Raw genomic sequence first — 14,106 nt, 5'->3', positions numbered from 1 at the left:
GTGGCGTTCTTTGGCCCTTTGGGTTTTAAACCGCTTTTGTCGTTTGTTTCTTTTCATGCAAACTGTGGAACCCACATTTTCTTTTCTTTTCTTTTCTTTTTTTTTGTCAAAAAATAAAAATAAAAAGAGGTTTAAAAAAAACGTATGGTCTGGTATTGTGGGCCGTATACTGCTGGATCGGAACCTGAGCCCAAATCAAACTCAAAATTACGTACAAAGTCGAGGGAAGAATTAATCCGCAACACTATGCAACCAAAAATTGCCTCACCTAAAAAACTTGAAAGACATGCATGCTTTATTGCTATTGCTATCTCCCGAATAAATTCTTTGGTTAGTTTTCTTTTTCTTTGAAAAACATCAACAGGAGTACATCAGTTCCTTCTTCCCAACTGAGACCTGCAGGCAAAGTAAAACTACAAAGTACAGACCCTATGAAGCTTCTGCTATACAAGAAAACCCCACGGGGAGGGAGGGGGGCAGAAGAAAAGAAAATTAAAATGGGAAACGAACACTGCAGTAATATCATCTTTTTCGAGACCTCTTTCTTCCCTTGTTCGGACTATCCTGCGCTGTTCTTCCGCCCTTGGCTGGCCGCCCGACACCTCTCCTCTTAGTAGGAGGTTCACCTCTCTTCTTAGCTAGAGATCCAACTGGCGAATCAAAATGAGATCCTTTCTCCGCATTCTCCAGCATTGGATCTCCATCATCACCACCTACGCTGGCACAAACCTCATTGCCGACAGTTCCGCGATTGCATGGACGCATGCTCTCATTGTTCTTGGATTTGCATGTAAGAGCAACATTTGCAATGACACAATTGTCAGAGCTCTCGGAGGGGCATTGAGAACTCTGCCTTAGTGCTTTGCATGCAAGATCTCTGAGGGTCAGAGCTGACTTGTGCTCGGTCGAGTTCTTCGGATAGAAGACGAGGGCATTATTCGCAAGTAGGAGCAAGTCTCTTAGCAGTTCCTTGGCAGAAGAGGCTGAACCATGACCAATCTTCGAGCTTATGATCTGAAAGTCCATATGCTGGCGAATCATCTTCTTGTACTTGGCTCTCTTCTGCTCAAGAAAGAAAAGAGAAAATGAAATCAAGGATCTTTATTATGAATTTAGTTTTACAGTGAAATTTCAGTTGCAGGTAACAAGATGGAATGGAAAAATACAATAAAAAACTGATAGGCATTCCGTTTACTCCAAATACCCACTTCCTAGATAGAAGCCTGGCTAATTTGATGATGCAACCCCGTCTAATATCTTGATCTTTAAAAAGCTTACACATAATATGCATATATATTTAATTTTATTATTGATCACACTTAGCTAATCCCAACCTTAACAAATCTTTGTGCATTAGAAAAACCATAATAGGCATTGAGCAGCTGTACCTGGCCATCTAGTCGGCGTTGGAAAACTGAACAATCTTTGTGCTCCATTAATGATTTCAAAATCGCTGATAGATCCACATTAGTGCTTTCGGCTCTCATGGATACACGAGATTCCTCATGCGGATGGCTAAAGCCCTGCTTACAAGCTTCAGATGATTCTTCTCTCTCTATGCATGCAGCAGAATTCACTGTCTCACTATCACCCCGACTCCCTTCATTGACTATCATACATCCCCTTCTCTTCCGCTTTCCCCTTTTCTTTTTAAAGGTGCAATGCCCATTCTCCAATTTTGTACTTACAGCCTTTTCCTTCTCAGTGTCCATGGATTGCTCCATCTTGGAATCATTCTCTTGAACAGATGCAGATTCCAAGTTCTGACACTGTGGCAACCAATTTCTGCCTGTTTCGTGGGTGAAACTGCCAGCAGATGATCCCTCTTTTGATAGATCTTTACCGGATGCATCAAAGCAACCAGTATTTTCATTAGGTGAGGGTGAATTGGTCCGGCTGGTGTCATAGTCAAAATTATCCTCATTCTGTCTCTCAGCACTGAGGGTTTCAAGCTTCGATTGCAAGGAGCTGAAAAGGGAGAGAGGAAACTTCATCAGCTTGTGTTATATACACTTGTCTGGTTTGCTGCAGCTCTTGTATGCAAAATGTAAAGCTATTGTAGGACAAATTCCAAGTGAAAACCTTTTGGTGCAAATATAATTGCCTAGATATCAGCTATAAAGTTTAAAAAAACAGAAAAGAAATAGTGATACAATTTAGAACAAATGACTAGTTCAATATAAGTTAATAAGACACAGGTCTCCACTAAAATACCACCTTCTGAGCAGTTCGCTGCCTATATAAAAAAGAAATGTTAAAACAACAAGAAGAAGAATTTCTATGCATTTCTTATGTTGAGATATATATTCCTCTAAATTTTTTAAGTTCTGGTCTCTTCCATGACATCACTTTATGAGAATAGCATCATTCATGTGAACTGCAACGCAAAACATGCAAGAAATAGTACACCATCTAAAATAAAAGAAGTTGTTTTTCTTCTCTTGGGTTCATCGGCACATGCTTTAAGATAAGACGATCATATTATGAACTAAACTTTCACATAGCTGATCCACCAAGAGAATGAATAATGGAAGATATTATAATGAGGTATGGCAATGGGCGATAAACATATGCAAGACCTAAGCTCACAAGACAGAGATGTACGATCAGTAATAGATTCCAATCCCAATACTAACCCGATAGAATTTTCTGACTTTTCCAGCTCTCTTTTCAGCTCGTTAACTCGTCGTTTTCGAAGCTCTTCAAACCAAGCTCTGAAAATGACAGGTAGTACAAGAAACATAATTAAAAACATCACTGGGGGAAAAAAATAGATGTATATTAAATCATTAGTGGAGGAGGTAAATTTTCTGATTTAAGAAGTACATGCGGTATAGTGAGGAGGGACGACAGCATCTGTTACTTGAAAAGAAATGGCACAATAAAAGAGGTAAGAAAGATCAATGAAGATATAGGATGCTATTAAACATCCACGAGAAATTGTGACGTTTCTAAAGGCTTACTAAGTTTCTGGGCTTTAGCGTACCTAAAAATAAATATTCGGTAATTTTATAGAGATCATACCTATGTTTGGATAACAACAAGGATTCAGTAATCTTTGTGTATATACATCTTTTTTATATACACTTACTCGCATCCGGAGTAACGCTCCTGCAATTCTGCGTACTTGGCTTCGCACTCCTGCAACCAAAGAACATAGCCGTTTCAAGCGAATCAGAGGCGTTCAACTGCCATCAATGGTACATGTATTACAGTTACACGACAACACGAACGACGGACGATGCTGTACATCCTCCCATATTTTCCTTTTTGCAAGGAAGCCCCCCAACGATTCCAAAAACACTCAAAAACCCCTGACCACGATGAGGTCAACACCCCAACCCCAGGTCATTTTAGAGTCCAACAATTACAATCCCCGTAGGAACCACGCTTTCCAGAAAGGCAAACCATTTCCCCAAAGGACCAAAATACCCTTCAATACCTTCACATCATTCTATAGCTGTCCACATTTTTATATATATATATTACATGTCGTCCCAAACAATAAAAATAAAAAAACACTCCGGTAAAAACGAAAAAAGATTTTAAAAAAAGGACACAAAGTCAAGAAGAAACGAATTTGTTTACTAGAAAATGATAAACGTTTATCATCACAGTAAAATTATTTCCAAGTTTCTGAAAAAAATTGAGAAACAAGAGGATGATTTCCATGCATACACAGAAGAATAAAAACGACAAAAAATTTGGGGGGAGAAAGAGCACTTGATCGGATACCTGAGGAGAGAAGACGGTGGGGAAGGGGGTTCGAGCGCGGAGCTCGGCGGCGACCGCGTCCCAATCATCGGCGCCGTGGCGGAGGACGGCGCCTCCGAGGACCAGCTCCTCCCACGTCCCCCATGTCGCCACCGCCATCATAGCCGTCTGTTCTCCCAACCCCGCGACCCGTATCCACGTGTCCCTAAGACCAGAAAGGGATCTAGGGCTATCAGGAAGGAGGAGATGAGGCGACGGCGGATTCGGTGGTAATATTTTTTTTTTCTATTTTTGGAGGGGAAGGGGGGGAAGGAAATTAAGGCGGTTCACGAATAGAAAAGAGCATATGATGGTGGTATTGGTACAAGTGCTAATTGGTTTTCCTCCGTCTTCTTTTCTGGTTTTGTTTTTATTCTTATCTTTTGCTTCTTCCTTTTTTTTTTCTTCCATTTTTAAAAAAAAATGGAGTTGGGGTCGTTTTTGTAAAAATTAGAACGAACGTTGACGTGCTTGGATGGAGAATCTGGTCACCGCATTTAACGCTTACCTCCTTTACTTTGGCTGGTGTCCAAACCATGACCATTTCGTACGTGTTTGGGCAAATAGTGATCTGCAGACTGCAGTGCTGTATTATATTATTATATAGGAATAGGAGGAATAGGAGAATCCGATAAGAGTTAAGCCGCTTAGGATTATTCAAAACGTTATAACTTTGCTTTGTTTTTCGATAGAGGACTGGAGACCTCCTAATTATCGAAAAATCAAAGAATCCGAAGCTGCATGAACCGAACGTACACGACAACAGCAAATTAATAAATGTTCGATCTCTTCCACACTAACATTTACTACATTTGTGTAATCCTGCGAGTTACAATTTATCGCCACATAGTTGTACGTATGGACTGATTCTTCTTATATAATCATTATAATACTGCTCACGCTCATGCGACGTCCTCATCCAAATGCCAACCATGAATAAACCATACACCACCCACAGAAGCGCGGATAAGAAAGTGTTATCCAATCAACCGATGCCTTATTCTTCTCTACCATCCCACTCGGGAGTGGTCCCACTCGCTCACTACAATAGTCAATAGCCCAATCACCTCCAGCTCTAGTAACAAAGATCCATTAGGATACTGCGGCTAGAACTAGAAGAATGGCACGATGTGGCTACCCGTTGTTTATCTTAGAAAGATCTAATTAAAGAAAGAACTAACGTAACGGAGAGCTCCAAGGTAAACAAGAGATACAAGAGCCAATTTATGATGAAAGACCAACTATGGCCTAATTAAATTTTTTATTTTAATCATGTCCTCTAGACAACGATTTTGATACGTAATTAAAGCAACAAAAAGTTGGTAACACAACGAAAACTCGAGGTAAGGACCAAGTAGCTCGCATTGCCATCTAAAACAAGCAGGCAAGCAAAAGTGTTGCGATTCAACCTCAGACGTTGCGTGAGCTTAATTGGCAGCATCCAGAATTCCCCTTAAAGAAGAAGAAGAAGAAGAAGAAGAAGAAGAAGAAGAATTAAATCATGACAGACTCTTGTAAAGTTATGTTCATTTCCTCAGCAAGCTTTGCTAGGGTACCTCCTCTCCTGCACAAGAACAACAGAAAAATGCAAAGACAAAGACAGATCAGTTTAGATATTTGTATGCCCTCTTCCTGAGTGCAAGTGGAAAATGTTACTCAGATATTTTCCTACTAATGAAACCAAATATCCAACAGTGTCACTGGAAGAATTTCTAGCTGAACTACCAATTACTTGGACGGGTGACAATTTTTTAGGAATGAACTAGAGAAAACATGATGCTCCAATGCTGCATTTGAGAACAAGGAATAACTCGACTTTATCATGGCTTAAGATGCTATACCTGTCTATAGTGGACTTAGGAATTGCTATGGAGTAAACCTTAGATATCAATTAGAATCGGAAGAAAGAATAATAATTACCTAATTAGGGGAAGAACAGTTTTCTTTATGTTTTGCAAATGGTTGAAACAGCAATTGCAATGCTCCCACCTATAATTGTTCAGACAGATTAAGATTACATATTGAGCATTATCCATAATCTTGAAGAAAGCTAATAGCCAAAATGTAATGAGACATCCTCAGAGTTAGTACCTCTGTTCTGCCTGAAGATCAACTCCTACAATTGAAGTAGCTGAAACAGTTGAATGAATAACTGGACCAAAAATTTTTGTCAGCTCCAGTAGCATTTCCAGAGAGATGGCAATGTGCCTATATTAATTGAGGCAAAGTAATTATAAATAAATATAATTATTGACCAACCGGTCATTATGACAAACAGTATTATGAACCACACTAGTTTCACATTTTATCCAGAGATTGAATAAAAATGACAGAAAAGGGCCATCAGTTATGTATAACTTAATGCAGTAATTCAGGACAAACATTGAATTTATTCAATTGTTATAATATACTGCAACATTTCTTTAGTCGAAGAAATGTTAATAAGTTGCTTCACTTAAGCTTATAACAGTGCTAGCCATTTTGCAGTAACACCTTTGCGTCACATATAGTATCTCGCCTAAAAGCAAACCAGAATAGCAAAGCAGACGATTATTTAAAGAAATTGTACACTAATATAAATGAGATGATTTCTTTATTCTACCTTTCCATCTTACTGTTTACTAAACCAGCAAGAACTGGCAGCAGACGTGAGAAATTTTCAAGGTTAAGAAGCTCAATGTTCTCTTTGAGAATACAGATCACATCAGCTTGAACCTGCACAAACTTTCAGAGCGTATTTACTGAAAGATGAAGTAAAAAAAAATCTTCTTACACAAAACATGAAAAGTGATGACATGAAGTTTCATTATAACAGCTTGACAAGTAAAACCCACATAATGATCGGGCAACTTTGCCACCGCATTGACGGCACCTTTAATACCATTTTGTTCAAAAAAGTGCCGCACCACCTGCAATTTCATGTATCTACGTCAGTACCACCTTCTGCCATCAACTCCAATAAATTTCAGCTCAATGGCCCTAATATTGACAGTTTTCTTTTGTGGAACTCAACTGAACTAGCATCATCCAAATCAAGAACAGCTTTTGCAAGATTATTATTATCATAGACGAGCATATATAGCTTCCATACAATGCACATTAATCAAATCACTTAACCAGGCATCAGTTAACAAATATCAGTTAACAGAATTACCTGTAACTTTGTCAGGCGAGATTTTACAGCATTTATGAACACATCATGGTTTTGGATCAACATCTCAGGAAAAATATCTTCTCCTACTGATGTCAAGTCCTTTTCTTTTGTCTGCCCTGGTCCTCCCTGGTCCTGCAGAAAACTGGAATTATAAATAAACATATGACAAGGCTACCAAAATTATAATTCTTAATATATTCAACTTTTTCATTATTTCCAGAGCTTTTCAGACCAATCTAGGGTCCACTACAAAGAATAGGTTAAGCAGGCAAACAAAGAATTGAAGCATGACTCTATGTTACTGTGCACGACCAATCCCCTAAGAGTTGGTGGCAAACACCTAAAGAATCATAATATATATATATATATATATATATATATATATATATATATATAAACCTAGGATCTCTCCAGTTAGTCAAAATCTACCTAGGGTTTAGGTCGAATTTCAGAGTCCTGTTTATGCTGCTATCATTCCCAATTGGTATTAAAGATATCTCCTGATAATTCTTCTATGTATAAGCCAGATGGCATCTTATAAGTCCTGCATGGAATAAAATAAAATGGAACAAATGGATCTAATCTATCCATGATATGGCAAAATTGTTGTAACCTTTTGCAGGAGTACCAGTGTAAAGAATTAAATCTGAAAAGCCCAAAAGGTTCATGCCCAAGACAATTTTCCTCTACTCATCTTTTGATGAAGAGATGACCAAGGAACAATTTCCCACTTATCGTACTTTAGTTCTTTGCAAGTCCAAGAAAATGGACTTGTAAAGAACTAAAGATCATATTAGATATTAAAAGCATACCAACAAGTGGGCTGGACCATCAGCTGTTGAGGCATGGTCACTGGTAGAACTAATTGTTGCAGCATTACTACTGTTACATCTCTCCCTTCTTTCCCAACTTTCAACCAGAGATCTTGTCCTTCCTAGTTGTACAGCAACTGCCAAAAGAAATGCAAAGGACATGGAACTTGATCAGAATTCTCCAAATTCAGGAAAATGTATACCTATAAGGGCCTATAATTGTTGTACACATACCTCCTCTAACATATCTGACTCCACTTGTTCCAGTGCTCGAGCATGGCAGTTCAGCAGCTGCATGAAAAGAAAATTTTGATAGTATGTCTCCTTCTCAGACAGATAACTTGCTCCTATGAGAAGTTCAACTGATCAGATACAACAAGTGCATATGCTTCTTTGCAGACTTGCATATAAAATAATATGGATTTGTGCATGATCTGGAATTATTTATTTCATAGACCTCTGTTTTGCTCAGTTCCAATTCAGGTTAAGTGTGGTAAAATCTGAATGGCAAGCCTTCAGTGATCTTCTCAATGGGCTTTCAAGCTGGGTCAAACTAGATTTCTGTGAGATTCTATTGGTTGAATAACAACAAGAAACATATTGAGAAATCAAGTCCCAAGATGTTCCCTGAGCCTCTAACCCACCATAGACTTAAATTCCATTTCAATAGATGCTAACTCAAGATGACTAAAGGTGGGACCAAGCTCTAATTGAAACAATTGAACCAGTAGCTAGCCCCAAGTGTTGCAAATAGAGCTAGAATGGGACGGCCTCAACATATCAGAACATGCTAAACCTGAGATAAAAAAGAGAAAGTTAATATTCATACTAAAGAAGGCAAATAGAACCTTACATTTGTCATTATGTGATTGCAAAGACTGCTCCAATGACACACTGCTTTCAAACTTTTCTTCAATATTTCTGATACTTGTCTGGTTTCTCTCATCAGCTTCTAAAGTCTCATGGCTTTTAATGTGCCTAGAGCATAAGTTTGAGTCAAGTACACTTGAATTATTACTCATGCTGCTTAAAGGTTCAGAAAGAGTTGCTGTCAATTTGCTCTCTCCATAATCAGCATTACCATCACAGGACTGTTTCATAAAGTGTATTGAATTGCTGCGTACATCATCACACATTGCAGCTTTACTAGTTACAAGTCCTTTTCTAGCACCACCTGTTTTTTCATGGTCTCCACTGTCCCTAAGTACAATAACAGGCATGGAAACAGGATCAGAAGTTGCCTGAGTATTTCTTGTGAAATGTGACTCTGTCATAGGGCCCTTCTTCAGAGTTGATGAAGAGTTCACACCAACTGTAGATGATTTTATTAATATAACCCTTGACACGGGATTTAATTCAGCTCGGTTCACCGTATTAGGTGAGTTTGCAGTAGATTTCACAACTCTGACAGCAGACGAATTTACAGTGGACGATCTGAAAGATGACTTTGAATCAAATCTTCGAGGAACACCATTACAAGTTACACTGTTTTTCTGCCCTTTGACCCCAGATGAACTTAATGGAGCCAAATCTGGTGCATACATCGGACGAATCCCTTTTAGATTACGTTGATAATATTGATCAGCTAGTGCCATGTAACAATCAGTGATATGTTAATGGAGGAAAATAATAAATACTGCATATAAACTACCAAATTTGGGTTTAGATAATAAGAAAACAAAAGCAATACTAAGCACAAGACAACTTCATTTATTGTAGTAGCACATACTTGTTGTTGACTCAGTTTTACTTTGAAGATCCTGATTTGATGTGATAGGTACAGAGCTAGACTTTGCATTGTCATCTGGAAGCTTGACAGAATAATCTCCCAAACTGTATTTAGGCTCTGTTAGGGAATTAGTTTTCGGCAGCACACTAAGAGCATATGGCCCAATAAGCTGAGATAGGGATACTATTTTAAAATAGAATCAAGATAAAGAATCGCGTGAACTAAGTAAAACTGAGTACTCACTGATATATCAGCCAACCAAACTCCAACTCGACTTTCATGAAAAGAGCACCCCAAAAGATTTCCTTCATAAATAGTAAGATCTGCCAAAGTAGACCACCCAATATTGACAACATCATGGCAAATTACAGGCTCCCAGGAAAATACCTAGCAGATAAAATAAATGAGCAACCACTGTAAATAATAAGTACTATATATCAGAAAGCAAGCCAGTAATACACCTTTAAGGTCATATCTAACCCACAGAATAAGGTTCTCCCATCAGGGTGAAAAACCATGGAGCGTACACCAGTAGCCTGGAAAATATGATAAATCAATACTGTATACAACCAAATAAAGATGCATAACAAGAATCTTTCTGTTCATGTTCTTGAGTACCTAAACAATGAATTGAGGAACATAAGAACAATAAATGATTTTCTAGGTAAAGGAAATAAATGAATCTAGTTAAATATAGTCAATAAAAAGGCAGGCCAAAGATTAGGCCACCCATACTTTTTCCTTTAAACTGTGTATTTGATAGACAAAAACAGAGATGAAACTAATAGGTGTGCAGCACTGCAAGACTCTGAAGAATTGTGTACAAAAGCTTTTTAGATAAGACGCAGGCTAGGGTGGTGCTAGGCAGAAGATTCCATCTGTACTAGAGGAAGGAAAACCATTAACTGTCTTCCTCAGCACTTATATTTATCAGGAGCATGAAAATAGATTGACTTGGCAGTTGGCACAACATCCGTTCTCCTGGGATTGCAAAAAAATCCAGAACTTTCAAATGAACAAAGGAAGAATGCTTCACTGTTTAAGTGACCAGGCAGAAGATTCTTATCTGTCCTAGGGGAAGAAAAAACATTTAAATGAAAGGAGCATAGATTGACTTGACACAACACCAGTGCTCTAAAGGTTGCAAAAGGTATCCATAACTTTCAAATGAAAGAAGGAATTACTCTTCACCATTTGAGTGCTCTCATGAAGCACTATATCACAATTGATCATGTGAAGAACCCTGATATGTTCATATCCTTTCAAATTCTTATTATATTTCTTGAAATTTGTAATAATGCTTATAATTCCATTTCTCTACCAGTGCCGACTATGCTAGCATGTCAAGGTCTTCTACTTTTTTATCAAAACAACATACTGTGGCCAAAGAAAATATATGATAGTGGATACTGTTAGGGTCTCCAAAAGATACTAATCAAGGAACTAGGTATCCTAGAATGATAGATTGAGCATCACCTAAAACACTACCGGTACATTTCATGCAAATTCATAAAGTTAGATAACTACTAGATTGAACAAGAGAAAGAAAAGAAATGAGTATCTAGATGAAGGAAGAAAACCTCATCTCCTCATATAATAAGGGCTACGCACATACCTCAGGTCCTGCAGAACCTATTAGTTCAAATGTTTCTAGGTCCCAAAACTTTACTGTTCGATCAGCTGACCCTGGAAATCACAAATTAACCTCATTATGAGTACCCTAACTGCATGCTAAAGTCCAGTTAACTTCAAAGAGTCAAAAAGGCAAATTTTACCTAAGTAAAAGAAAACAAAAAATACTTCACTAGCACAATTATTTCAAGAGTCTACATACTAGTGAGACTGTGAGAGGCTTAGCAAGTCTTCCCCAAACAGGAAGCATAATGCTGTTACGTGAGCATTCATTTGATCAAACAATAAGTCTTTACAAATTAACAAATATTCCAACTTCCTGATACAAAAGAGAAATATCAATTGGCAAGCATCTTCTCTATTGCACAATGTGAAACATGCACAATTAGAGATATTTGTTTTGAACTATGAAAAAAGTTATTCATTACAAAATGAGCATAGAGTTACTTATAGATGCATAAAATTCTCTCTCTTTCTCAATTTATATATATATATATATATATATATATATATAACCTTATAGATGCATAAAAGAGTAACTTTTCCATAGCATAATGGTAAAACCTCCATTATCTATGGTCTTCTAATTCATCATTGTATCTTATAAATGAAAAGATTTTCAAGTCAAATTCTTGCCTCCTGTCCTCTTCTAAAAAGCTAACATGCTTCAAAATGTCTATGAACTGTAAGAGGTAGATAACTGTTTCATGAACTTATACTAGATAGCTTGGTAAGCCTGTCCGATACCTTGTTACTTAGAAGTTAGAATTAACTCACTTACTAGTCCTTGTCAGAGCTTGTTCAATTTCCTTTTAATGAATTTTCATAGAAAGTAGAAAGTACAAAGAGGTAGAAATTCGAACAAGAATTATCTATCATCATAAAACATAAGGCAAAAAGAAAAAGGGGAAAGAATATAGTACCTGTTGCAAGTAGAAACTCATGAGGATGAAAACCTATGCATTGGATTTGCCCATTATGGAACTTAAAATCGTGTAGAAGTTTCCCAGCCGTCAAATCCCATATCTGAACAGGTAATTCATGAAAATCGTTAACACCTACTCCTTTGAAAACAAGAAGACGAAATGGATGCACAACAGTACCTTTACTACGTTATCTTCTCCACCAGTCACCACCCAACGCCCATCTGGAGTAAAATTTATTGTTCGAATTCCTCTTGTATGGCCCTTGTAGGTGTGGATGCATCCCTTTTTTCTAATATCCCATATCTTGAGATCAGCATCAAAAGAACCAGAGGCAAAGAATTCGCCAAATGGATGAAATTCGACGGAGGAACAATTGGATCTGTGCCCGGTGAGAGTTCGTACAACTGCAACATCAGAGAAACTAAATCATAAGCACTCTACCCTAAATTCTTAACCTCAACTATCAACATTAGCATGTTACGTAGGTAGCTAAAAGGTAAATATATTTTTGGCAGCAATTAATAAGAGTCTGGAAATTTTCAAAGAAAGTCTATGGCATATGGAAAGTGGTCCGTGCCTTCCATAATAATCCAAACAGTATCTAGAAAATATGAGTCAGCTATAGATTAAATGTAAAAGATGGGAAGGCCTACAAAATAATGCAGCAAACCTCTGATTTAGGTCTATAACCCTAAGAAAAGAGGAGCTAAGTTCCCATGCCAACCTACTCTGCATAGAGAGGGCCATTTCATTGTAGTGCCTCTTGGTTGATAGAGTGGTCCAACCTTACTGCTGACAGTTTAGATTAAAGCAACTCAATAGAAACTCTTTGAAGTCCCCCAAACATAAAAGGATATCTAGACTCGGAAAGATGTACAACCTCATTGTGTAGGAAATTGTTCTTAGGTTGGGAATTCATTAAGTAAAGAGCCTAATGAAGATTGAAGAGGGATAGCGACAAATTAAAAAAAAATCTGTATCATGTCAGAACACTAGCGACTTTTTCTTTTCCAACTTCACATAGTAAATTAGTATCATATGCGCAGTATATAAAACATATCAATATAAAATGGACAAATCGGGAGTAGTTTTTTCTTTTCTCCTTAGAATAAGTGCAATACTTACCCTTAGCCTCTTCCAGATCCCAAAGCTTAATTGTGCCATTAGAAGACCCTGCGAGCACCAAGACCTCCGCCGAATCAAAAGCTACAGAATCAACCGAACTTGTGTGTCCAGATAGGCTCTGCACAAATCCCCAAAGGATAAGCAGCACTAACTCAGGGGCACATAATTTATTACTATTAAAAACAGTGGAGATTTATTAGAAAATAAACTGTCTGCGAGTGAGCATACAGATAAATAAGAGAGAACAAGTCAAACATTTTAGTTCATTTGCATCGCAAGTTCGCAACCAAAACAGTAATCGATTTTACAACCAAAGGACAAGGAAAATCCAAGTGAGGTCCTCACCAGCAACGGCGTGGGTTTACCAATTGCCCACATATTCACTTTGCGGTCCTCACCACCAGTGATAAAAACTCGGTTCGATTTCTTTCCGATGCTCAAACAGTTGACATCTGATGCATGCGCTACAAACTCCTCTAATATTTCAGTTAAGAACAAAAGAAAAAGATCCGCGAAAATTTGGAGAAAACACGCACTCACTTCCATTATAAGCAATTCTGACTACACGTACTTAGCTACCAAATCAAAGATTCATCAAAATCGAACCCTCGGATGCAATAAAACAAAGAAAATTCGAAAGTCAGGGGCACATGTGGTGTAAGATCCGAATCAAGAATGAGGAATCCAACTGGAAAGAGAAGAGAATTGAGGAAGGTAGCAAAAGGATACGGAGCTTGTAGCCACGCTTCTCCATTTGCCCGGCGAATCTTTGCCCACCGGAGACAATGGTGCAAGATGTGGCGGTCGTTGGGAGCTCGAGAGCTGCGATCTTGTGGATGGAATCCGAGGAAGGGAAAGGCAAAGAGAGAGCGGGAGGTGGGTCCGTTTCTGGATGAAGTATAGTAAAGAGTTGTTTGACCAGAGATTAGAATATAAGTGGAGAGCGGAGAGATGTCGCTTTGGAGTCGAGAACTT

The 14,106-nt window shown here is 38.0% G+C and overlaps 2 protein-coding genes across 5 annotated transcripts; both read right to left on the bottom strand.

The window, feature by feature from the left end:
• Positions 1-269: 269 nt before the first annotated feature.
• On the bottom strand, positions 270-4,144 carry LOC140783676 (uncharacterized). Its single transcript, XM_073130630.1, has 5 exons — positions 3,736-4,144; positions 3,092-3,141; positions 2,637-2,714; positions 1,389-1,968; positions 270-1,062 (listed from the first exon to the last, which is right to left on the bottom strand). Exons 1-5 carry the CDS (start codon positions 3,874-3,876, stop codon positions 523-525), a joined length of 1,389 nt encoding a protein of 462 aa, XP_072986731.1. The 5' UTR covers positions 3,877-4,144; the 3' UTR covers positions 270-522.
• An 832-nt stretch (positions 4,145-4,976) lies between these two features.
• LOC140784774 (katanin p80 WD40 repeat-containing subunit B1 homolog KTN80.4-like) lies at positions 4,977-14,027 on the bottom strand. 4 transcript variants are annotated; one of them, XR_012108312.1, is made up of 18 exons: positions 13,861-14,027; positions 13,477-13,607; positions 13,132-13,249; positions 12,184-12,410; positions 12,004-12,106; positions 11,064-11,134; positions 9,910-9,984; positions 9,692-9,835; positions 9,449-9,617; positions 8,573-9,304; positions 7,954-8,010; positions 7,720-7,856; positions 6,908-7,039; positions 6,588-6,662; positions 6,356-6,468; positions 5,845-5,905; positions 5,674-5,742; positions 4,977-5,317 (listed from the first exon to the last, which is right to left on the bottom strand). XR_012108312.1 is itself a non-coding variant. In XM_073132320.1 (18 exons), the coding sequence occupies exons 1-18, from the start codon at positions 13,883-13,885 to the stop codon at positions 5,248-5,250; spliced, it is 2,565 nt and encodes an 854-aa protein (XP_072988421.1). In that variant the 5' UTR covers positions 13,886-14,027; the 3' UTR covers positions 4,977-5,247. The 4 variants fall into 4 exon arrangements, 3 of the variants coding, with proteins under 3 accessions (XP_072988421.1, XP_072988422.1, XP_072988423.1); XM_073132320.1 differs by having other exon boundaries at positions 5,845-5,961; XM_073132321.1 differs by having other exon boundaries at positions 5,845-5,961; positions 8,573-9,274.
• Between the last annotated feature and the right edge of the window lie 79 nt (positions 14,028-14,106).

The sequence above is a fragment of the Typha latifolia genome, chromosome 3 (genome assembly GCF_019914945.1).
Source record: "Typha latifolia isolate L0001 chromosome 3, TyphaL0001v2, whole genome shotgun sequence".
In the NCBI taxonomy this organism is placed as follows: domain Eukaryota; kingdom Viridiplantae; phylum Streptophyta; class Magnoliopsida; order Poales; family Typhaceae; genus Typha; species Typha latifolia.
The sequence above is the reverse complement of the archived record's forward strand: the minus strand, read 5'-3'. Positions and strand labels throughout refer to the sequence as shown.

What these genes read in the sequence shown, in the direction of transcription:
- LOC140783676 (XM_073130630.1), bottom strand. Translation starts at nt 3,876, where the DNA reads ATGATGGCGGTGGCGACATGGGGGACGTGGGAGGAGCTGGTCCTCGGA. An exon ending in CCACCGTCTTCTCTCCTCAG is followed by an intron (nt 3,142 to 3,735) that starts GTATCCGATCAA and finishes CTTTGGTTGCAG; the next exon opens with GAGTGCGAAGCCAAGTACGC. An exon ending in GAGCGTTACTCCGGATGCGA is followed by an intron (nt 2,715 to 3,091) that starts GTAAGTGTATAT and finishes TGTCATTTTCAG; the next exon opens with AGCTTGGTTTGAAGAGCTTC.
- LOC140784774 (XM_073132320.1), bottom strand. Translation starts at nt 13,885, where the DNA reads ATGGAGAAGCGTGGCTACAAGCTCC. An exon ending in GGTTAGATATGACCTTAAAG is followed by an intron (nt 9,836 to 9,909) that starts GTGTATTACTGG and finishes TTTATCTGCTAG; the next exon opens with GTATTTTCCTGGGAGCCTGT. An exon ending in GTAAACAGTAAGATGGAAAG is followed by an intron (nt 5,962 to 6,355) that starts GTAGAATAAAGA and finishes CAATTAATATAG; the next exon opens with GCACATTGCCATCTCTCTGG.